The 22,743-nt window shown below is 54.0% G+C and overlaps 9 protein-coding genes across 9 annotated transcripts; 2 read left to right on the top strand and 7 right to left on the bottom strand.

The window, feature by feature from the left end:
• Window positions 1-654: 654 nt before the first annotated feature.
• On the top strand, window positions 655-2,218 carry VTJ04DRAFT_4478 (uncharacterized protein; the record flags this gene model as incomplete). Its single annotated transcript, XM_069362490.1, has 2 exons — window positions 655-913; window positions 984-2,218. 2 exons carry the CDS (start codon window positions 655-657, stop codon window positions 2,216-2,218), a joined length of 1,494 nt encoding a protein of 497 aa, XP_069219432.1.
• Window positions 2,219-2,247: 29 nt separating this feature from the next.
• Window positions 2,248-2,875, bottom strand: VTJ04DRAFT_4477 (uncharacterized protein; the record flags this gene model as incomplete). Its single annotated transcript, XM_069362489.1, has 2 exons — window positions 2,248-2,538; window positions 2,672-2,875. 2 exons carry the CDS (start codon window positions 2,873-2,875, stop codon window positions 2,248-2,250), a joined length of 495 nt encoding a protein of 164 aa, XP_069219431.1.
• A 693-nt stretch (window positions 2,876-3,568) lies between these two features.
• Window positions 3,569-3,978, bottom strand: VTJ04DRAFT_4476 (uncharacterized protein; the record flags this gene model as incomplete). The annotated part of the gene is made up of 2 exons (XM_069362488.1): window positions 3,569-3,742; window positions 3,808-3,978. The coding sequence occupies 2 exons, from the start codon at window positions 3,976-3,978 to the stop codon at window positions 3,569-3,571; spliced, it is 345 nt and encodes a 114-aa protein (XP_069219430.1).
• A 2,705-nt stretch (window positions 3,979-6,683) lies between these two features.
• On the bottom strand, window positions 6,684-8,306 carry VTJ04DRAFT_4475 (uncharacterized protein; the record flags this gene model as incomplete). Its single annotated transcript, XM_069362487.1, has 1 exon — window positions 6,684-8,306. The coding sequence occupies one exon, from the start codon at window positions 8,304-8,306 to the stop codon at window positions 6,684-6,686; it is 1,623 nt and encodes a 540-aa protein (XP_069219429.1).
• Window positions 8,307-9,228: 922 nt separating this feature from the next.
• VTJ04DRAFT_4474 (uncharacterized protein) lies at window positions 9,229-10,575 on the bottom strand (the record flags this gene model as incomplete). The annotated part of the gene is made up of 1 exon (XM_069362486.1): window positions 9,229-10,575. One exon carries the CDS (start codon window positions 10,573-10,575, stop codon window positions 9,229-9,231), a length of 1,347 nt encoding a protein of 448 aa, XP_069219428.1.
• Window positions 10,576-11,336: 761 nt separating this feature from the next.
• VTJ04DRAFT_4473 (uncharacterized protein) lies at window positions 11,337-12,025 on the top strand (the record flags this gene model as incomplete). Its single annotated transcript, XM_069362485.1, has 3 exons — window positions 11,337-11,468; window positions 11,556-11,679; window positions 11,736-12,025. 3 exons carry the CDS (start codon window positions 11,337-11,339, stop codon window positions 12,023-12,025), a joined length of 546 nt encoding a protein of 181 aa, XP_069219427.1.
• Window positions 12,026-14,219: 2,194 nt separating this feature from the next.
• VTJ04DRAFT_4472 (uncharacterized protein) lies at window positions 14,220-16,443 on the bottom strand (the record flags this gene model as incomplete). Its single annotated transcript, XM_069362484.1, has 5 exons — window positions 14,220-14,377; window positions 14,448-14,560; window positions 14,652-15,093; window positions 15,175-16,228; window positions 16,282-16,443. The coding sequence occupies 5 exons, from the start codon at window positions 16,441-16,443 to the stop codon at window positions 14,220-14,222; spliced, it is 1,929 nt and encodes a 642-aa protein (XP_069219426.1).
• Window positions 16,444-16,949: 506 nt separating this feature from the next.
• VTJ04DRAFT_4471 (uncharacterized protein) lies at window positions 16,950-19,475 on the bottom strand (the record flags this gene model as incomplete). Its single annotated transcript, XM_069362483.1, has 7 exons — window positions 16,950-17,110; window positions 17,205-17,314; window positions 17,389-17,979; window positions 18,056-18,066; window positions 18,158-18,613; window positions 18,872-19,117; window positions 19,443-19,475. 7 exons carry the CDS (start codon window positions 19,473-19,475, stop codon window positions 16,950-16,952), a joined length of 1,608 nt encoding a protein of 535 aa, XP_069219425.1.
• A 743-nt stretch (window positions 19,476-20,218) lies between these two features.
• Window positions 20,219-22,598, bottom strand: VTJ04DRAFT_4470 (uncharacterized protein; the record flags this gene model as incomplete). The annotated part of the gene is made up of 5 exons (XM_069362482.1): window positions 20,219-20,370; window positions 20,450-20,562; window positions 20,644-21,121; window positions 21,219-22,323; window positions 22,437-22,598. 5 exons carry the CDS (start codon window positions 22,596-22,598, stop codon window positions 20,219-20,221), a joined length of 2,010 nt encoding a protein of 669 aa, XP_069219424.1.
• Window positions 22,599-22,743: the final 145 nt, after the last annotated feature.

The following is a 22,743-nucleotide window of genomic DNA, read 5'->3' as shown; positions in this document are numbered from 1 at the left end:
ATGAAGCAGGGTTACGCAGTTGGGCTGTCTAGAATCACCCCAACCCTGAGCTTACCACCCCACGTCCAACCCTGGTCTTCTCGCCGAAACAAACCCCGTCTGAGGTAAGGTACTCATGCAATAATGTCCGCTTGAGGTTTCCGGTACTTGAATCTTCGAAATTGACTATGGGATACCATGTGACCGTTTTCATGTGGTTGGCTTTCGATGTTCTGCACGTGCCTGTGGCGTTTGGTCATGGATGTTCATTGTTCCTGACCCGCTTAGTCACTGAGCCAAGACCTCTTTCCCTGCTCTCTCCGAGGACCATTCATTCTCCGGTCTCAGACTTGACAAGAACTTGGAAGTTTGTGTCATGTCGCTGGGTCTGGCCTCGAGTTCTATTTCTTCCCGAGAATCAAACAAAATGGTTGTTATAGCCCATCTCTTACCATGACAAAACTCTCCATCTTATGAGTTGAATCGACCCTCGAGCTTGCTCGACGTTTCATCCGACAAAGCTTCCGTTTGTCGATAAGTTCCTGCCCCACATCAACGCTCGGCGCGTTCGCTTTTTTTTTATCGGCAATCCTCGCTCCAATTTTTTCCCTCTCTCTTTCAACGCCCACCACACCAGATCTGAACGACATCCGTGGACAGGCCCAGTGGTCCACGATGCGCGGCACACTGATCTTCGCGGGCTCGTCCTGCCCCGAGCTCACCGACAAGATATGTCAGAATCTGGGCATGGCGCGGGCCGACGCCGAGCTCACCCAGTTCTCCAACGGCGAGACGAGCGTTCGCATCTTGACTAGCGTCCGAGAGAAGGACGTCTTCGTCGTTCAGTCGGGCAGCCCCAAGATCAACGACACCATCATGGAGCTGCTGATCATGATCTCGGCCTGCAAGGGCGGCTCGGCCAACAAGATTACTGGTACGTCATCGCAGCTTATCACGTTCAGACGACTTATCCATCGAACGAGCCTCTGACTCTCGCTCCCCAGCCGTGCTTCCCTACTTCCCATACAGCCGCCAGTCCAAGAAAAAGTCCCACAGAGGAGCCATCACCGCAAGGATGTTGGCCAACCTCCTGGACGTCGCCGGCGTCAAGCACGTCGTCACGGTCGATCTCCATGCCTCTCAGATGCAAGGCTTCTTCAGGTGTCCAGTCGACAACCTCCATGCCGAGCCATTGATCGCTCGCTGGATTCGCAGGAACGTTCCGAGGTGGCAGGAAGCTGTGGTCGTGTCCAAGAACGCCGGTGGCACAAAAAGGGTGACATCCCTCGCCGATGCCCTCAAGCTCAACTTCGGCATGGTGACCACCGACAAGAGGCGCGGTCCGAACATGTCCGCCAGTATGACGGCCAGCATGTTTGGGTTGCCCTCCGAGGCCGGGGATCGCCATTTCTACACCGCGACGAACCCGTCGCGCATCCACAACGCTTCGTCGGAACTGGAGAACGGAACCCCCCGGACCGCTGCTTCAGAGGCTCACGAGGACTCCCGTGGTTCGCCGCGTGTGAACGGCAATGGCACCCATGTGCGGGATTCCTCACAGCCAAGCCGCTCAGAGACCTTGCTCTCCCAGGCATCCACCGTCGACGATGACGAGTATGAGGCGGATGGCCTCGAATACAACGACCAGCGCGCCCACGAGGTGACGCATGGGCGGCTGGTCCAAGGTCATGTCGTTCCCGATGACTTCCCATCGCCGACTGTTTCCGCAACCGAGAACTCGGTGCATGACGAAGATCCCATGATGCTCTCGCATGCGTCATCCTTCTTCTCGCCCCAGCCTCACGCGCTCGGCGGCTCGGGCGATGCCGGAGCCAGCTCTGACGAAGAGGACGACATCCTCAAGGATCCCAAGATCGAGCGCACCATTACGCTCGTCGGCGACGTCAAAGGCCGGACGGTCTTTATCGTTGATGACATGATCGACAAGCCGGGGTCGTGGATTGCAGCAGCCGAGACGGTGGTTAAGCGCGGCCGTGCGAACAAGGTCTACTGCATCGCCACCCACGGCGTCTTTGGCGGCGACTGCCTTGAGCAGATGGAGGCCTGCGACTGCATCGACACGATCGTGGTCACCAACAGCTACCCGATTCCGGAGCACAAGCTGCGCAATTCCAAGAAGTTGGTGGTTCTGGACTTGTCGTTCCTCCTTGCCGAGGCGATACGCAGGAACCACTACGGCGAGAGCATGTCGCCGCTGTTCCAGCATTTGATGGATTAACCGAACTCAGGGTTTTCTTTTCTCTCTGTTCACTCTTTTGCGTCTTTCGGTTGGTGAGAAGCCGAATTTTCAGTTACCACCAAGAAGCATGGGAACGGTTCATATGGGCGGACGGATTGGACAGCGTTGGCGTTGGGGCGATAACAAACATTGGGTGGCTTTCTTAAGTGATGAGAAATGATGACGACAACAACAAGCAGACAACAGGACAGCAATGTGGCCAGATGGCGTGAGGAGTCAGATACCAAATTGACAAAGTCACAGCCAGGTCCCTCGGGCCACGACCTCCTCCGTGTGGTGGTGCAGAGAGTTCCAGGGTACTAACCAAGCAGCAGCCGATGTCAGGATTGGTTTTGTCCATTCTCAATTCCACGATTTCCCTGCTCCCCCATTCCCTCCCTCTACGTTTTTCCTTTCCTGCCTCTTACAAACACCAACGATGCTGTCACTTACGACAGCAGGAGCATGCGCCCATCCCAGGGCCTGTCTCTTAACGGAACGTTGGAAGATTACTTGTGGTCGCCCGTCTTTCTCCTCTTCAGAGGAGTTGGATGGAGGCTGCTGTCCGAGATAGAAGGCCTCGTGTCCCCTGCTCGTCTCTGAGCAGGTCTCCCGCAAGGGTTGGTGGGCATGGGGCAAGAGAACTCCTCGGTACATGTCTTGTAGGAAGCATGAAGTGTTGCTTGATCGCCTAGGATATGTGCAGGTGCTTTTTGCTACCGCATCTTTTATAGCAGAGGCAAACAGAGACGCCGAGAATACAAGAGATTGCCTATCCGTCAATCCAGATCAAAACTCCAGTTCCAAATCCAGCTGGGTCCTCGGCCCTCAGGGCCAGTTGTTGTTCTTTTTCGATTGTCAAGGATTTAGCTAATTCTTCTCTGGTCAAATCCCTCCTCAGCCTGACAGGTAGCCCGACCGCGAGATAGACAGCGTTCAGCGACACCTTCTCAGATACCTAAATTCGTTGCTGTAGCCATCTCTGGAGTGCTCTATCCACCTGTTTCTCCCTCTGCTTCACTGATTGTTGCTTCACGGGCATTCTTGGCTTGGACAAGGACCGGACTTTGGTGGCTTTGGCAGCTTTGACGGGCTTGGGTGAGGCCGAGGAGTCAAGAATAAGTCCCTCAAACTCGGACAATGGCTCTTTGTTTACTTCGGGCCACGTCTCTTGTTGTAGCGGCGTCGGATATTCATGTGGCTCCGGATTGTCAGGCTGCTCCTCAGTCTGTGAGGCCTGAGCAAAAAGAGCCGGGGAACGAGTCTTTGGAGGCCGATGTTTAACGACTGTAAGTCGGCAATCAAGTGCCCCAGCCTTTTACGGTCTCCAACCGCCCACATTACCTTCTTTCAGGCTGACGTCTCTTTCTGCCGAATCTGGGAGATCCTCTGTAGCGTTAGATAGGCTTTGATGGAGGCGCCGTCCAGCGTGGGATAATACTGCCGTATGGCGGCCTCCTCGGATGGATCATATTCTTGGAGGTCGTAGTCCTCTTGCAGGACGTGTGCTTCGGTGAAGATACGCTGCATGGCGCCCAGAGTGCGTATAACGAGGACTCGAATCTCGGTGTTTTTAGACGGTCTTGCACGAACTTCAGGTCTGTAGCATCTCCGTTCGGGTCTTTGAGGTGTGCCGTGAGGAGGTTTTGGAAGCCAACGGTTTCGCCCCAGCTGGTCAGGGCTTGACGCTCAATGTCCAACTTGAGCCTCAGCGTTTCGTAGTCGGAGCCGTATGACTTGGGTGGCGTCGATGAAATCATACAGGGCTACCGCTCCTTTCCACATGGCGGCGACGCCGACGAGGCCCGCGATGTCAGTCATGAGGACGACAGGACGAGAGGTCTCATGAGGAAGAGTAATGCTCCGTTGAAAGATTGTGCTCTTGTAAACACATCTCAGCTACCTGGTTCTGGGGACTTTCCGCGAAGTATACCTGAGCTTTGGACCTGTCACCCGACCTGGAATATGGGGGGACTCAGACAGAGGCTCGTTGAGCTCTTCGCTGAGCCATCACCTGAGAAGTCCCAAAATGTCCGCAGCGCTCCGACTAAGGCACGGGAACTCAACCAACAGACCAGGAACCGACGCACTATCATTTCATTACGTCAATTCTGATGTGTCCTGTCAGTCTGTCGGTGCAGCATAGGGCTGGGATGGGAGACGCGAGGCTCTGGCTGAACCCCAATGGTTCGAGGGCGCTGCGGGCAGCTGGTCAGCCACTTCAGCGACACGCCATCATCACCCCATAAATTAATACCCCAGGCCCTAGAGTTGGAACCTGAAGACGGCTAGATCCTGGATCGCTTTCAGCGCCAATCGAAACGGCCAGTAAGAACTCGAGAAAACGGGGAATACGCATTATGATGGCATACTGTTCAGAGGTAAACAAGCTAATCGCCGAGTCAAAGTGTAGTATTAAATGGCTTAACCTAACCTCGACCGGCCCGACTCAACTCATCGCAAAGGTCTCGGCTATTATTAATACCAGACAACCAAACCGCCCTGATTCCAATATTAAACTGAGACTACCAGAGAGAGAATTGTGCAAAACAAGAGAAAAGAAAGTTTGTCATGCTTTATATTGTCCATTAATCTTACAAAACTCGTCATATGGCATGCACAACGCAGTTTCAACTGCTACAGCCCTTTGTCTCTTCTGTATTTTCCGTCTTCCCGAACATCATTAAGGGGATGGAACAGGTGTTTCCGGGCACCAGCAGAGGGCATCTCCAGCAGACACACTCGCTGTGCTCTTAGGAGCATCTGCTTGACTAGGTATCTTTCCCGTAGCCTTTGTTGGGGTGGGTGGCACTGGTAAAAATGGAAGGGATGTGGCGTTTTCGTGACCATCGTGGTGGTGGTGGCGGCGCCGGTCGTCGTGGCGGCGGCGGAGGCGGTGGTCGTTCTGGCGGCGGCGGAGGCGGCCATTCTGGCAGTGGTGGTGTGGAAAAGCCATCTCTTTCTTCGGCGTCATGGCTTCCTTCTCCTTCAGTCTCCGCCTCTCCGCTACTCTCTCTGGCAGCCTCTGTTGCTTTGTCTTGAATCACAGGCCCTCCATCAATCGCATCGACGGAGGAGCATGCATCCAACCGCAACGACTCTGTCGATTTGGCAGCGTTCTGTGGACTCAGGTAGTTGAGCAACCTGCTTTCTAGGCCAGCGAGTTGCCTGCTTATGCCTTCCACAATCTCCTCCGGCAACCATGAACGTCGGAACCTATTCACAAGAATTGGAGTCTCAGGGACAAGCCTTTGGAGCCCAGCGTTCAAAGATTGCAAGTCCTCGACGAATCGCTCTAGTCTTCGGCGATCTCCGAGAGCCCATAATGCCTTCTTGAGTATCGAGGTCGTTCTCTGACGTGTACTGGCGATATTCTGTAATGCCAAGTAGGAGCTGATTGCGGCATCGTCCAGGCTGGGATAAGAGTGTCGTAATGCACTAATATGTGACCCTTCGGCGTTTCTGATATTATAGTCCTCTTGGAGAATTTGTGCCTCTATGAACAAACGCCACATAGCACCCAGCGTACGGATGATGAGAATTCGAACCTCTGGGGTTTTCAGGCGTTCATGGACGAACTTCAAGCTGGCAGAATCTCGGCCGGGGTCCTTGTTGTGTGAGGCCAAAATCCTCTCCAGGCCAACTGTTTCTCCCCATTTCAAAAGAACTTGCTGCTCAATATCCAGTCTGAGTTTCAACAGCTCATATTCCGAGCCGTACCTCCTGGAGGTGTCGAGGAAGTTGTAGAGCGCAACCGCTCCCTTCCACATGGCAGCGACACCGATCACCAGGCCCGCAACGTCGGTCATTGTGTCGTCAATCCGGCAGGATGAACAGTTGTGTTGGCGTTGACTTTGTTGTTGACAATGAGGGAACGTGAGGCATCTTGTCAGATGAGGTTTGCTTTGGACCTCATGTCTTGATTTTTACTCATTCTTAATTACTATCTAGACACTCGGGTCGCCCAATATTTCGGAGCCTCTCTGTGACGTATGAATGCCCAACGCCGATCTGGAAGGAGCAGACTGGCAACACCCTTTGCCAACCACGACCACACCGATCTTAAAAATCTTATTAGCCAATGATCGTCTCTCTTCTCACGACAACAACAGCAGTCAACACAACAAATCAATGGGTTTCCCAGGTGTTAGGTTGCGAGGGCATCTCTCTGCATGCCCTATTACGCCCGACGGCGATCCCAGGGCAGCTGCAGCTAGCAAATCAGGCCCCTCGAAGATTTCATGTTCTAGTGTGTGGTTTGGATTTGATCATCTCTGGACGACCTGATTCATCAGCCTCCAGCCTAAGTACCTTAATGTATTATTCTGTATTGAGGTGCGTCAACCCAGGGACTCGTATACAAAGCGACGAAGAACAAACAAGAATACCTACCCTGTCGCTAAAAGTCACAAGCCCAACCACACGCCCTGTGATGCAATGAAACGAGAATCAGGAAAAGGTGATCTCAAGATCTCCCCTCCTCTTTTACCAAAACCAAGTTATCCTTACTCGCCGCATTATGCTTGCAAACATTTTTCCCCCTCACTGCCAGCTCAAAAAACGAGTACAGCTCCACCAGGCTGTACGCAATAACGACGGGAAACATCAAAACCCAATGAACCAACCCCCTTACAACCCCCTTCACGCCCTGGTTGTAGCTATTCCCACCTGTCCCAGGCACGGGCAGTCCCCAGCGGACGAGGATTGTAGCAACCAAGAGGAATGCGTACTGCGTACCCAACAAGACGAGGCAGATGACGGCAAACAACTCGTCGCTGACGAACAGCTGCTCATGTTCCGGCGCGGCCCGGCGCAGACCCTGGACGATGGGGGGAGCACCAACAAAGTACAACGCGCCGGCGCAGAGGACGAGGCCGTAGTACGTGAAGAAGCGCGTCGCCCAGCTGATGGAGAGGTACAGCGACGGCATGCGGCCCGTTTTGACGATGAAGTAGTGAAACACCTCGGCGGCGCCGATCGTCCAGCGGCGCACCTGCAGCGCCCACTCCCGGATCTCGTCGAGATAGCTGGACCCGGAGGTCGGGCCGTTGATGCAGACGAGGTCGAGCGGGCGGATGCGGATCTCGCGGCGCGTCTGGATCACGTACCGGATCAGCGCGATGATGTCGTCCATCTGGTACGCCGGGTGGACGAAGCCGCCCTCTTCCAGCAGCCGCATGCTGAGCGAGTAGTGCGACATGGGGTTGATGTTCCAGGGGATCAGGACGGCCATGAAGAAGAAGGTGCGTAGCACGCCGGTGATGTCGACAAAGAAGGGCATGGAGGGGCGCTTGTAGACGATGATGGGCTGCCAGATGGAGGAATGCCGGTCAGAGTCGGACAGGGCGGAGTATTGTGCTTCCAGCTCCTCCATGTAGTCGGGATGGAACAGGGAGTCGCAGTCGCAGGTGGTGAAGATGTGCTCGTGCTTGTCATAGTGGTAATCTACATCATGACGGAGGATGTCGAGGCCCTGGCGGCAAGCGTAGTTGATGTTGGAGCACTTGCCGGGGATTTCCCCAGGGAGACCAGAGGGGTGGGAGGTGATGATGAGGCGGAGGAAGCTGGATTTGTACTTTTCGTAAATCTCATCACGCTTGGCTTCCCGGTCAGGTGTGCCGCTCTCCATGCCAATGATGACGGAGATGCGGGAAGCGGAATCCTTTTGCTTCACCAGGGAGTCAAGGGTTGCTTGTAGTACGCTCAGGGGCTCTTTGTAGATGGTCATGGCGACGATGTGGCGGACGTTGGAGAGCTTCCTGGAAGCGTCGTTGGCCAATTCCACATCTTGGGTTTCCCTGGCTCTGAGCCTGTGTCGTTTGTTGATGGCAATGGTTCGGCGGATGGCGGAGATGGCGCCTATGAACCAGGTAACCTGAAATAGGCCAATGGTGATGACGACTATGAGGTTGGAGACTTGGTTCAAAGAAGGAACAAATGGCATCCATATCGGAAACACGAGGAAAACAAAGATGGCCAAGAGAAACACTAGATTCCAGCGAAGATAGCGATTGGCTGCTTCGAGTTTTGCGGCGTTGGTGCCACAGTCAAGGGTCTCAGAGGATGCTGATGATGACAATGATGACATGGTGTAACGCTGGGAGGATATCTATGTGACCGCCATATATACTCATGCAGAAAACCAAGGTCGAATGAGAAAACATTTCACTTTTATATTTTTGCTAGACATAGGTTTACACCGTACTTTGTAGTCGGGGCCCTCGGGTCTTGGCAAGCGGCTCCTTTTCGTTCCCAGAAAGGCGGTGACAAAACTGTAAGGTAGCAACACCACTTGTGTGTTGGCAACCCGAATGTGATGGAAACAACACAGGATAGGACTTTTAGCGGTGGTTGAGGTGTGGTGGTTGAAGAAAGTTGAGAAGTTAGTTTTTCCCATACACAATAGGTTGTAAACGATCTTGGTTCTGCTAAGGTCCTGCTAACAAGTTTGCCACCCCCTTTCCCCTCAAAATGGGGGCCACTGGCCTTCGAGCAGATGTCTCCTCAGTTCTCCTCGCCCGCATCATAGGCTGGGTCAGCGGTGAGATCCTCCGTTCAGCCACAATATTTACGTTCGGAGACATTGTCTATCCTAACCCTGAGGCTGAAGATATCCCAGTGTCCACCCGTATATGTAGAATGTCGGGTATGGACTTTCTCCGCCACGAATTATTCGGGCCGAATCACTGTTCGTAACCGTCTGTTGGAGGAGTGTTTTGTTGATAAGAAGCAAATTTTAAGCTGAAGAGGTACTTCTCAGGCTCAAGTAGGGTACTATTTCCGTCTCGGATTCCTGGGCCCCATGCACAGACACCCGGAAGCATGCCGAAGGCCGGCACCGCTATGAGATTTGAGTCTCGTAGCTGCCGCATTCCGTTTCAGCCCAAGAGGCATCGCATTAGACATACAGAACAATACCATGACTTCCAAAGATTATCATTATCCCACCCCAAACTCCACAACCCTTCTAGGTTTTACATTCCCATACACATACAAGCGCACACGCCAACTCAGACCATGATCCTCCTCAACCCCTCCGTTCCCCCAAGCACCCGCCTCCCTGTAACCGCGCACCTTCCCTCTCCACTCTCCCACTTCCCTTGACGCGTCGCCATAAACTTCTCCTGGCGGGGATGGGTGCCGGTAAGCCACTTGTGGATGCAAGCATAGCAGTAGACGACACCGGTCTGGCAGGCGGCAGCTGTGCCAATTTCGTCTCCGCAGATGGGGCACAAGTCGGACCGCTTGGGCCGTGGCACTGTGTAGATCGGCAGCAGCGAGGATTTGGCGATGGGCGCCCGTTCCAAGGCAAGGCGTTCTTGTTCCTCGTCGGGGAGGTCTTGTTCGTCCTCGTCTTCGTGCTCTCCCTCCCCCTGCGCGGCCTTCTCCGCTGATCGGGTCGCTGACTCCGCTTTCCTCTCCGCCTTCTTCTTGCCCTTCCCAGCATCCGGCAACCCCGCCACCACCGGCGGCGGCAAATCCAAACTCTCGGCGGCGCGCTTGGACAGCTGCTTGGCAAAGTCCGACGCGTGCCACCACTCCAGAAACTTGAGCGCAAAAATCCCCGCCGGCAGCGCCAGCGACAACCCTCCCAACACCCGATCCGCGACGGTCGCGTGCGCCCCCCTCCTCGCCGCCGCCCTCTTCTCCTCCAGCGCCTCGATCGCCTTGTAGTCCGCCGCTCCCATCCTCCGGATCCTCGTCCCCACCATCCACAACAACGGGTTGTGATACTTGGACGAGTCAAACAAATAGGCCAAATTAAACGCCAACATGGCCAGGTAGTACCCCGCGTTCACCACCGGGTAGACCTTCCTCAGCAGCACCACGCGCGCCCAGTACCGGGCGCGCTCCTGCAGCGGCGCATTCGGCGGCGGGGGCCGGTTGTACGCGGCGCCGAGCAGCGCGCGCGGCGCATCGGCCTCGTACGCGTCGTCGAGCTTGCGCTTGATATACGGGATGGCGACGATAACGGCGAGGTTCTTCCAGAGGTCGGCACCGCGGAGGCGCAGCGCTTCGCGGACGGCGGCGGGCGCGGCCGACGCGGCGCGCGGGAGCTCGGCGGCGGTGGCGCGCTCGCGCTTGAGGCCGTAGAAGTGCTCGGTGAAGGAGCCGCCGCGGGTCTTGAGGTAGTGGCGCTCCACGAGCAGCGCGCCAAGGGCGTAGAGTTCGTCAAAGTTGTTGAAGATGCGGAGGAGGTAGCGCGGGTAGCGGTGGGTGAGGAGGGTGAGGATGTAGCGGAGGGTCGGGGGAAGAAGGTTGGCGAGTTGTTGCTCGGCGAGGAGCTCGAAGAGGGAGGGTTTGTGTTCGTCGAACGACAAAGGAGACGTCGCCGACGCGGCGGCGACGAACTCCATGGTCGCGGCTGTTCAATGTGGTGGTGAGCTGGTGTTTGGTGTTTGCCTCGGCTATGTGGTATTGAGTTTCTCCTTCGCGTCGTCCCCTGGTTGAGATCGCGGGTTGCCCAGTTTAGTTGGCCATGGGCTGGCGAACGGAATTAAGTTCTAATTCGAATTGCGACGTCGAGTTCAATTGTTGGAGGTGCCGACGGCGTGTTGATTGATGGTGGAAGGTGCGCTGTTGATGACAGCTGAGTTCCCCTGATAGTCGCGCGCACATGCAGCCGCCAGACCGGCAATCGATAAGCCCACGCCCGGCAAGAGTGGACGCCAATGCCTCGGCATGTTGACGTGCAGGGGTCAGCTCCCGGACGCAGAGTCGGCCCCACATCCCCGGATGTTACGGTATGATACGCTGCAACGGCGGTTGGTCTCCTGGACGATGACCCCAAAGCTGTATTTTCCTGTCCTCTTCTCCTTGGCTTGCTTAACGTCTCCCGGATCCAAATCCAACGTCAAGCCATTCCAAGACCCAGGTACTCCAACTAAGCAGTCGGATTTAATTCCTGGCCATGAACTAACGTCTTGCGCAGTCCGGCCCGTTTTTGTCTTGTTTGTACATATTAGAGATCCTCGAGGATCTCCAAGCAGGGCTTCGACAAGAGTCTTGCATCCGCTCACTTACACCCGACGCCCATCTCATTCCTTGACCTCCCCTGGTACAAGACATCTCGGACGAACCACAAACGCATTCCACCGGAACTCATTTCAAGCCAGCCATGTCTAACTCAACCAAGACCGACAAGCCTCATGACTTTGGCAATTTGCTCCTCGCCGTCCATGGCGAGGAGCGCATCAAGCTTGTGATGGAGGATTTTGGCAAGCAACCGACGCGTGAGGAGGAGAGAGATGTACGAATGGCCCCTTTTCCACGACTTCAGCGAGGCTCTCCTTTTGTCTGAAGTGTTTCCGTCCCAAAATGCTGATCTCCTGCTCAGTGGTCCAAACTCCTTTTCCCCCATCTCAAGGTGGAATCCGTCTCCTCTCCCGACGTCCCTCACCCCTCTGTCACCTTCCGCTTCACCATCCAACATCAGCACTGCAACCGCCTGCGGAATATGCGTAAGCTTCATCCTCCTTCCCTCTGCCTTGCTCTCCCAATGCTCACACCTTCCCAGACGGCGGCTGCACTGCCACCCTGTTCGACTTTTGCACCTCGGTGCCGCTGGCGCTGGTTGCCCGGAAAGGGTACTGGGCTCGCATGGGCGTGAGCCGCACACTCAACGTCGCCTACCTGCGGCCGGCGCCCGTGGGCACTGAGGTGCTTGTGGAGTGTGAGATCATGCAGATTGGCAAGCGGCTGTGCACGGTGCGCGGTGTGTTGAAGCGTGCGAGCGATGGGGTGGTGTTGGCGACCTGCGAGCATGGAAAAGTGAATACGGATCTGGAGGTTGGGGCCAAGGCGTGAGGTACATGAGAGGGTGATCAATGGGATGATGTACTGTAATTAGATCTAGGGCCAAAGATGCAGCACATCTAGAGTTTCTCCCACATGGTGGTGGGCTCTATCCAGCCTTGGGAAAAAGGCGAGAGCACCGCTCGATGAAAATACCACAAAGTAGACGGTTAGAAAGTTTGCGAGTTCGCCAATGTTGAACTCTGTGGAATAATCAGCTCTTCCAGCACTCGAAGTGTGGCAAGCTTTGGCCTTCGAAGTGTTCCAGAAATGCCATTATACACACAAACGTGAAGTTATCAGCAATGCTGCATCTTTGAACAGAACTGGGTTCCTATCCACCTCTGCCCAGTTCTGGAGGATTCGTTTTTGCGACAACTTGGAGCAGCGCTCCTCTAGCGTCAGTCCGCCTTTATGTCGAGCCTTAAGAGTTCTGTAAACGAGCAGTGCTCCTCGTTTTCGAAACCATGGAGCAGACCACCTTTGCATAAACATGGAGTGCTGCTCCTCCTTTCCGAAAACGTAGAGCAGCCCTCTTCCTTTTTGAAAGCATAGAGCAACGCTCCACCGTTTTGAAAACATAAATCATTGCTCCTCCTCTTTGTAATTATTGAACCAGGGTGAGACCTACTGCTCAACTCAACGGCATAAGCGGTCAGGCTCCTACGCAAAAGATCTCCAAAGGAACCTACATACATTCTGGAGCACTCAGAGACCTGAACCCGGGCCCGAGTCAGACCGCACAGGCTGGCGGAGGAGCACTTTACAGGAAGAGCATTTCCGCGAGTATACAGGAGTATGGGCTCCCAGGCAACGAATTCGGGCACTCGGAACAAGCATTTCGTATACAACCGACAATATGAAGGACAAGGATTGTTATTCTTGTTGATACGCAGTCGAACCCCCTGACTCTGAGCTAAATACCTACATGTCGTGGAACCCATCGCAGAGGCATGAACCAGTCACCTATCCCTGACCCCCATGACAAACGCCCAAGGCACGACAGCAAAGTCTCTAGCACGTTGTCCAGCCTGTGGCAGGCCACTCTATCTTAAGATGGAGGACATCTCCTCCTCTTTGAAAACATGGAGCATCGCTCCACCTTTTTGTAAATATGGAGCAATGCTCCTCCTTTTATATACGTGGAGCAGTACTCCTCCTATTCGTCACCGTGGAGCGTAGGCTGCTCCGCTGTTCAGTGAACATAAAAAAGACTTTAACATAGATCGTTGCTGCACCTCTCGTGTATGTCAACATCGTACACCTGATACAGGGCGGCCACTTGCACTCTCGAGTAAACACTAAGTCTAGGGGATATATTTGCAAGGTGGATAGCTCCCTAGGACGGCTTTGCTTTCCCTTCTCTTCATCCGCTCTATCCTTGATTTAAACAGCTGGATAGACTTGACTTCTGATTGAGCGTACTCCTCGACCGTCAGGGCCAGATATTGTTTCTATCTCCGTCAGCATTGCTCCTCCTTTTAGATAATATGGAGCGACGATCCACAATTCTCCAAACATGGACTTTCTGAAACATGGAATTAACAGTCCTGCTTCAGACAAACCAGGAACGTCCCTCTACTTTTCATACATAAGGTGCATTGCTTACACCAACCCGGAGAGTTGCTCCACCTTTTCGAAATATGACTGTTGCACCTCCTTTTCGTAATTCTAGGTCATCGCTCCTTCTCCAAAACATAGAGCAATGCCCCATCTTTTTAGAACCGTGGAGCCCGGGCGTTGCTCCTCCTTTTTGAAAACATGGAGCAACGCTCCACCTTTTTCGAAACCATGGAACACTGCTCCTCCTTTTAGAACCCATGGAGCGTTAATTACTCCATGATTTCGAAATCATGGAGTAACGCTCCACCTTTGTGTAAACGTGGAGCAGTGCTCCATCTCTGTTCAACTCTGGGACTTGCTCCATGTTTCTTCAAACATGGACCTTTTCCCGATGTTTGTAAAAGCTCGGCCGTCTTGGGTTTGTGAAAATGAGAGGTATTGACCGTCCCTTGCCTGTAGACGACGCCATCCTCTCCTGTCAAGACCGTGATTGGCATCAGGGAACGGCAGATACAGATACAATGGAACAAGAAAAACAACTGGCCCTGAGGGCTGAGGGCCCGGCTGAAACAGAAGAATCAAGTGGAAATCAAGTCAATTCAGCTAACTCTCAGTTGACAGGGCTCGGTACGACACCCTTCTCCTAGAAGTAGTCATCGGAGACATCTATGTAATGATACTCCATGAGTCCTCCCGCCCAATTTACCTGATATACATACTGGATAAAAAAGTCCTTGGTGGCTGGTGCCTGAGGATCGTCTGGATCGAAAAAATAAGGGCACACAACGTCTGCCTGGGTGACTGCGGTAAAACTTGGATTAGCCTTTCCTCGCACGGTGGATGGAAAAGGCATAAACCGGGAGAGACTTGCTCAGAGGATATATGTCTTCCACCAACACTCCAGTCTCGTCAGGCGTTGGGGGACGGTCTGAGAGCTTCCAAAATACTGTCGGTCCGCATGAGGGCGTCATCCAAGTAAGATCCCTAGCAGACCCCAACCGCGTCAGTGATCATCAACAGAAGTGAACGACGGATATGTGTAAAAGCGAAAGTTTCGGCAACATCGCCAACTTACGGATCAAACCACGTCCCCCAAACCCCCCGTGCTGACCTGATCCCTCCGATTTGCACCCCATCAGACCTCCAGCGCTCTCTACCGTGATGCAGGGTACTCATAGTCCAGCGAACCTCGCCTTCGGAGGTCACGTACACGTAGCCGCGTATTGGGGCAGAACCGCCGGAGATGTCAAGGTCAGCACACCTGTCATCATAGTCATCACTGGTGTCACTAAGGATGTGCGCCCGGCCGGTGAAGTGAGTAACAGGATACTTTGGGTCCCGGTCGCGCAAATCGTGTTCGCCGGTCGCTTCGACATGGGGTTCGGCAAGTTCAACTCTGGTAACCCGCAGGCGTAACGCGGCAAGACGGTTTTTTTGGTCCAGTGTTCTCGGGTTACAGGGAGGGGACGCCAGGAATCCACCGTCGCTGTGGTTGATGAGCTGGAACTGCTCACGATCTATATGAATGGAAACAAAGTCCGTCAGCGCTGGAAACCAAGGGGGTTGAGGAATAGAGAAGATATGGTGTTGCCACTCACCGATGAAGCTGAGAATCCTCAGCCAAGTTCCGCTGACCCCATAAGGGTCCCTCTGATCCAGCTCGCTGGGCTCCCCAGGGGTATTCGCGACGCGCTGTTTCTTGTCCTCGTTGTCTTCTTTATTGCTCTCTTCCATTGCCAACATCCAGGGGATATAACTGTCGTTCCAACAACCAGCAAATTTCATCTCGAATTGCTTGGACAGAAACGGGAAGCTGAACCAGCCTAAATTCTCAATGTTCTGTCCGAGGACGAACATGATTGCTTCGAGCTTTTGCCAGTCGACCTTCACTTGTGTCCCGGGTTCCATAAACGGTCCCCGGCTCGTCAAACGAGCGGGGTCCCAATACCCGAGATGATTGATCCCGTATTCTCGCAGGTCATACACCTGCTTGCATGCAAGCCGCCATGTTGAGGAAGGGAGATGGTCCTTCTGCTCCCGGCTGAGGCGCAGGTAGCCTGAACGGAATACCTGTGGATGTAGTTTCTCGAACCCAAGATACCAACCGTACAAGCAATGTAATTTTGCACTGAGTTGGCAGGTGTTGTAGAGCCTCTGCGGAGGTTTAAACAGCATTCCCTGTTTGTCGAGATCATCCTCTTTCAGCGTTTTGATTCTCTCCTTTGTGGCAGGATCGTCATCGTTGAGATCGATGTCCTCGGGCACGATAAACATGCCCAGACTTGCCGCTCGACGGTACAGCATGGACCGAGCCATGAACTCGGCACGGATGACATCGTTATCAAAAAGGGATCTAAGAAACTGTGCGTTCCGCGAGTATGGATAGGTTTCTGGCCGGCTCCGGAAGCGTTGACGTCCCCGACCAGAGGCTGCGTTGTTGAGGAGGTGGGTAACCGTCCGGCAGATAAACCTGAGTTGATTTTCCAGGCTAGGGCTTGGTCTTCCATACCCCTGGTCTCCTGGGTCCTCATCCTTGCTGTCCTCGCTGTCTTCGCTGTCTTCGGACTGCGGGACATGAAGGATGCGCTTGAGGCGGATGATGTCGTGAATTTCCTGCTCGTAATCCAGCGTTCGCTCGGGCGGTGGTTCGTCCTCGGAAGAGGTTAGCTGATGTATTATATGAGTATTGAACTGTCCCAACTTACCATCAAGCGGACGTACATGGCCCGGAAAAGAACCTGATTCCCCTTCATGAAGCCATTCAGATGCCGGCATGTGAGGAAGATGTTGGGAAGATCTTCAAGGTCGACGAGGCCGAGGATGCTGTTCAGCATTTCCGTCGGAAGACAAAGTAAGGGACTAGACATTGTTGATGATTCAAGACTGAACGACCCTTCATTCAATTATTCAGTCGCCAAATCGCGATGAAAAGTAGGAAGATCAGAAGTTGTAGTCTCGGAGCCGCTCAAGAAGTGTTGCCCTTGCAAAAAGCCAACACCGTGATGAACAGGTATATGCCTCCATCAACTGATTGCACCTCACCTGGAAAGTAAACATATACAACTCGGGTACTACTCCGTACTCCGTAGAGGTACGCAACATTTTTCACCTGGTCATTTCAGGAGACTCAAACGGGGGAGGTATTTCAAGGGCGGGGTTTCCGTCGATATGGATCATTCACCCTAACCCTGTGCCCGTCCCCTAACCCTCCATCCTCTCTGGGGCTATAAGGGTCAGAACACTAATTAAGTCTGAATCACTCATCATCTTTTCCCTCGTCCTTCTCCTCGTCAGATCCGTCATCCGAACTGCTTTCCTCCGACCCGGTACCCTCATCATCCTCGTCGTCATCATCCTCCCCTGCATCTGACTTCTAATCCTGAACCCCCTCGTCACGATAAAATTGAAGGTATGGATACACCACGCCACGAAGAACATCGCGCTGAGCATTGGCCCAGATATACGGAGTTAGGACGTTATTCTCCACCTCGCTGTCAGGATCCTGAATTTGAATTTCTGACGCGGCACGTTCAACTGTTCAGAGCCCGAGGTTAGCCTCACCCTCAAACAAGAACAGGATGGACAGGATGGGTCAGAGCGAGGGGAGCAACAGCCACGCTGGACTTACAGAACGGGATTATGTCCTTCCACAGCAGCTTGGTCTCATCGGGCGCAGGAACGCGGTTCGAGATCTTCCAGTATGCCGCTGGCCCGCACAGTTCTGCCTTCGAGGCACGCCTGGAGGAGTTCAACTGCGTTAGAGAACCGGCACAGCCCACTGAGGCAACAAACGTGCCACCGAAGAAACTCACACATTGAACCACATTCCCCATACACCCCTCGCCGACCGGATGCCGCCAAACTGCACCCCATCCGTCCCCCAGCGCTCTGGTTCGTTCCAGAACCAAGTTCTCGTGCACCACCGGACGTATCCGCTACGGGTCATGTATACATGACCGCGCAGTTTTCCGGGCGGGGCCGAGTTCGGGTCCTCGAGGAAACCAATACCGTCGCCGGCGCCAAGGTCAGCGCCCTCTCCATCATCCAGCCAGCCGGTGTGGAGACGGTGCCCGAGGCCAGTGAAGTATGTGACTGGATACGCAGGGTCTCGGTCGCGCAAGTCGTCGCCCCCGGCTATTTCACTCTCGCAGTTTTGAGTCTCGACCCTAGTGACCCGTAGGCGCAGCGCCATCACATGGGTCTCAGTTTTGAGTTCCAACGGATCTCTGGCATCTTCATTGAGAAAGGCAGCTTGGGCGGGTAAGGCTATGCTCCTATACTCTGGATCGCCGACAGCCGGGCCGTTGGTCCAAGTGAAGTCGCCATAATCTGGGTCCGATGAGGAAGCCGTGGAAGCGTTATCCGTCAGCTCATGGACAACAATAACGTGATGAAACGGACAGCTGTAGGAATGACGGAGAAAATTGAACAAATCCACTCACCAAGGAAGCTTATCACCCTCAACCAGGTCCCGCTTACACTGTATGGGTCTAGATGGTTCAGGTCGTCGCTCGGCTCAACCTGGTTAGTATCTTCTCGCCTCACGGCTTGACCATTCCCATCCTGTTTTGACTCTGGCACCCATGGTATATAGCTATCCTTCCAACAACCCGTAAAGGGGCCATACAAGGTCAATCCAAAGAAAGGGAAATTGGCCAGCTTCTTGTACCGGATATTCGAGCCCAGCACAAACATGATGGTTTCGAGCGTTTCCCAGTCCACCCTGAGGGTACCTCCGTCATCCGTAAATGGACTCCAGTATCGGTACGGCTTTCTCGGGTACAGAGTGTACTTGACACCGTACTCTCGCAGGTCGTACATCTTCGATGCGAGCCGCCACATCCTCGAGGCAAGGTAGCCCTTGATGTCATCATTCTTGAAAGAATGGCCGAACACATCCTCGGGGCCCTTGTCCTCGAACCCCAGGTCCCAACCCAGCAGGCAGTGCAGCTGGGCACTGAGTTGGCAGGTCTTGCGCAGTTCCTCCGGAGCCGTAAACAAACGGCCCTGCCGGAGGAGCTCATCCTCGAAGCACTCCTGCTCCAAATCTTCCTAGTCAGAGCCGCCATCTTCATCCTCCGCCTTCCGAAGCCTGTTTTCTTTCCTCCTCTTGAGCCTCTCCTGCGTTTCGGGATCGTCATCGTCCAGATCGACCTCCCACGGCACAAAAAACATGTCCAAGCCTGCCGCACGGCGGTACAACATTGACCGGGCCATGTACTTGGCACGGATGGCGGGGTGAGAAAATAACGAGGCGAGGAAATGTTGGATTTTCAAAGATGGAAACGTTCGAACGGAATATTTGCGGATCGATGGCTTCGGAGGGGCAGCGTTGTGGAAGAGGCGGGTGACGGTGCGGCACGTGAGTTCAAGCTCGGCCTCCAGGCTTAGGCCCTGCGCTCCAGGGTAACGGTATGCCCGGGCCCATTTCTTCTTGGACTTCTTGGATTTGGGCAGCGAGCTCGAGACAATGATTTTTAATCGGGCCAAATCAAGGAGGTCCTGCTTGTAGTCGACGAATCTGTGGGGTGGCGGCGCATCCTTTTCGCAACATGATGTTAGCGAGGTACGGGCAAACAGGAGTTGCTAAGCAATTACCAAGAAGCTGGTATAGATGGCCCGGAAGAGGGTCTGGTTATTCTTCAGGAATGCATAGAAGCCACAGGGAAACAAGAATTAGCCCGGGGAGGTCCTCGAGGTCGACACGAATGAGGATATTGTTCAACACCTCCGTCGGGAGGCCAAGGAGATTGTTCGGCATGATTGAGAACCAGCACTTCCGTCAATTCCATTCACTTCACGCTGAGGGCGAAATTCCATGGATACTTTTGGTTCAGGTATCGAGTGGAAGGTGATGAACGCGTACTTTCGAGACGCGTCGCCCTCGAGGAAAAAGCATGGCCGGAGCTAGCTCGTAGGGATGGGCCTTCGGGGTGAGCCAGATCATATAAGTAATCATCGGAGCTTGCCGACCTGCTGACCCAGCATTCTGGTTATGCCCCTGAGAGTCGGGAGAGACCTCAGATGCCCCTGACGTCATTACAGGGGAGCCCCTGATCACGACGCGTCTCCCTCGCGCGATGATGTTGTGACGCGCTTGACGCTCCCGCCAAATGCCATGAAACTCGCGGTTTCACGATGTGCTGCCTCCTTAGCCGGGATGCTGGTTCGAATAGTCGCCGGCGGCAGGCTGTGCAGAGCAATACGGAGAGGAGGTTGTGAGCTACCTATGCCGGGACGCACTTTGTAGAAATAAGGGGAGATACTCCATCTAGGACATCTACTGGTGATGTCTAATTAGTTCTCGACGTTGGGCCCTATGGCCCACGGCCTTACTCGTCGAAACTCGCCGACCTTAACCAACGATTGAACTCGAGAAGCACCAATATCAGGGATATACAACGCCGAGGTGTGCGTACACATTGCAAACCCATCCGCAAGTTCAAGACAGTAACTATTTGACAGATATTATCATCCACGTATTACTATCTCGAGTCAACCATACATTACACATGTCATATGTCATCACACATTGTATTCATCCCTTCCTTACCCTCACTCATCCTCATTCATCACTGTGCTCATCACCATCCAACTCGCTCTCATCCTCCAATTCAGCCACCCACTCGTCCTCGTCCTCCATCATGTCATCCCAAGCTCATTCTCAGCACCAAACGGTATATCTCTGTACGGGTCGTCCGTCATTAGGTCGGACAGTCCGTTGAACGGCACTTCATCCTCGGGGTCCACACTCTCCATGATCTCGGTGAAAACATTATCCGGGCCGGTGTGGGCTGTCGGGACCAGAGATTAGTCTCTTGATCGGTCCACCATAAGTTGATGAAGTGAGAGCAGCCGGCCGGATGCACTTACACAGTGGAAGCAAATCTTTCCAGAACAGCTTATTCTGGTCGGGCCCATGCACACGATCTGAAATCTTGAAGTATGCTGTTGGTCCAACTTGTGGCGGTTCGGCATTGACATCCCTGGCGCAAGTCGACAGTGTAAGCGAGCCAAAATCAACAACTACCGTGTAAGAAAAAGTAGTAGACGGGAAGGGAACTTACGGATCAAACCACGTCCCCACGACTCCCCTGGCCGACCGAATCCCTCCAACCTGCACCCCATCCGATCGCCAGCGTTCCTTATCCCCATACCAGGTACTCATGCTCCAACGGACCTCTCCCTCGGAGGTCATGTATACAAAGCCGCGTACTTGGGGAGGTGGGTACTCAGCCGCATCTTCAATCTCGACGGAGCCATCACCGGGTCCAGGGTCCCCACTCTCGGGATCACCTAGATAGCCACTTAGGCCGGCATAGATGAGGTGCGCAAGGCTCGCAAAATGGGTAACCGGGTATTTCGGGTCCCGGTCAAGGACGTCTTGTGCCGCGGCTGCTTCACCGTCGGGGCTGGGGGGTTCGACTTTCGTGATGCGCAGACGCAGCGCCACAACGCGGGTGAGCTGTGGGAAATCATCCGGGTTTCGAGGCTCTGATTCCTCCAAGCCCAGTGGGCTGTTGATGAAGCTAAAAACGTGATGATCTGAATTCCGTCCGGATGGGAAGATGTGCATCGTATGTCAGCCTCTTTCAACAACAAGAGGAGATCCTCGTCCTCATGAACGGGCGCAGATACTCACCGGTGAAGCTCACAATCCTCAACCAGGTCCCAGCAACCCCGTACGGGTCAAGTTTGTCCAGCTCACTGAGAGTTTCCTGAGCGGCGCCCCCTTGTTTCGTCTCGCTATTCTTGTCGTTGTCGCTTTGTTCCTTCTCCAATGTCCATGGGATGTAACTATCCTGCCAACAGCCCCCGAAAGGCAAGCGAAACAGTTTCGCGACCAAAGGCAATCCGGTGTAGTCCAACACATCATTCCGGATATTAAAGCTCAAAACACAGAGGATGGCCTCGACCTTTTGCCAATCCACTCTCACCAGCCCACCGTCGTCGAGAAACGGTCCCCGGCATGTATTGGGTCCCGGACCCCAAAATCCCGTATCGGTTCCGTATTCGCGCAGGTCATACACCTTCTTTGCCGCAAGCCGCCATGTCGTGGTCGCAAGAAACTCCAAGTCGCCGCCATCCAGATCCCTGGCGAGCTTTGGGTCTGCTACCTCCGGATGTTTCTCTTCAAAGCCCAGTGGCACGCCATACAAGCAGTGCAGTTTCGCGCTGAGTTGGCAGGTTTCCTGGAGCTTCGGAGGAGGTTTAAACAGGGTGCCGCGGGCGTCGAAAAACTCCTCGGCATATATCCCATTTGCGTCAAGCTCCCGAGGGTCGCGTGGCTCGTCCGGATTCCAAATCTCCCTTCTTCTCTTAACTCTTGCCTGGGCCTCGGGATCATCATCGTTGAGATCGACCCCCTTGGGGACCACAAACATATCCATGTCTGCGGCACGGCGGTACAGCATGGAGCGAGCCAGGAACTTGGCCCGAACGGCGGGAGAGGAAAAGAGAGACCAGAGGAAATGTCTCGTTCTGAAGCCAAGGTAGGTATCGCTGCGAGTCTTGCGGATGGAGCGGCTGCCAGGGGCAGCATTGTTGAGGAGACGGGTGACCACGCGGGAGATAAATCGGAGTTGGATTTCTAATGTCGAGTTCTGCAAGCTATTTCGAGGCTGCCGACCTCCTGTCTTCTTAGCCTTGTTGGGTTTGGGTCTTGAGTCTTGGATAAGGCGCTTGAGGTGGATGGCGTCAAACACCTCTTGCTTGAAATCGACGACTTTGTCAAGCGATGGCTCGTCCTGCTCACAGTCAGACGTTGGCCGTTGCGAGAATCACCGAAGGCATTGTTGTGGTTCGCTCAATGAAAGCGGGGAATTAGAGCTGAGTTAGGAATATCCGCGAGAAAACATACAAAAAACTGGGTGTAAATCATCCGGAAAAAAGTCTGGTTATCCCGGAGGAAAGCATTAAAGTCGCGAGACACCAGTAACAGGCGTAGGACATCCTCCAGATCGACAAGGCAGAGGATGCTGTTCAGCAACTCTGTTGGAAGGCCAAGCAGTGTGGCGGGCATGGTGAACAGGCCGGTGCCGTCGAGAGACGGTGTAGACACGATGGGTTGTTGTGAAGTTCGTCGCCGCCAAGCTGAGATACCCAAAATCGGTGCTTGTGTCAAGGTTTTAGCCAAAACTTGCGAATTTGAAGCTTCGAATTGAACG

Source organism: Mycothermus thermophilus, assembly GCF_041956435.1.
Source record: "Mycothermus thermophilus strain CBS 625.91 unplaced genomic scaffold VTJ04scaffold_3, whole genome shotgun sequence".
NCBI classification, from domain to species: domain Eukaryota; kingdom Fungi; phylum Ascomycota; class Sordariomycetes; order Sordariales; family Chaetomiaceae; genus Mycothermus; species Mycothermus thermophilus.
Note: the sequence above shows the minus strand (reverse complement) of the source record. Positions and strands in the feature narration are given on the sequence as shown.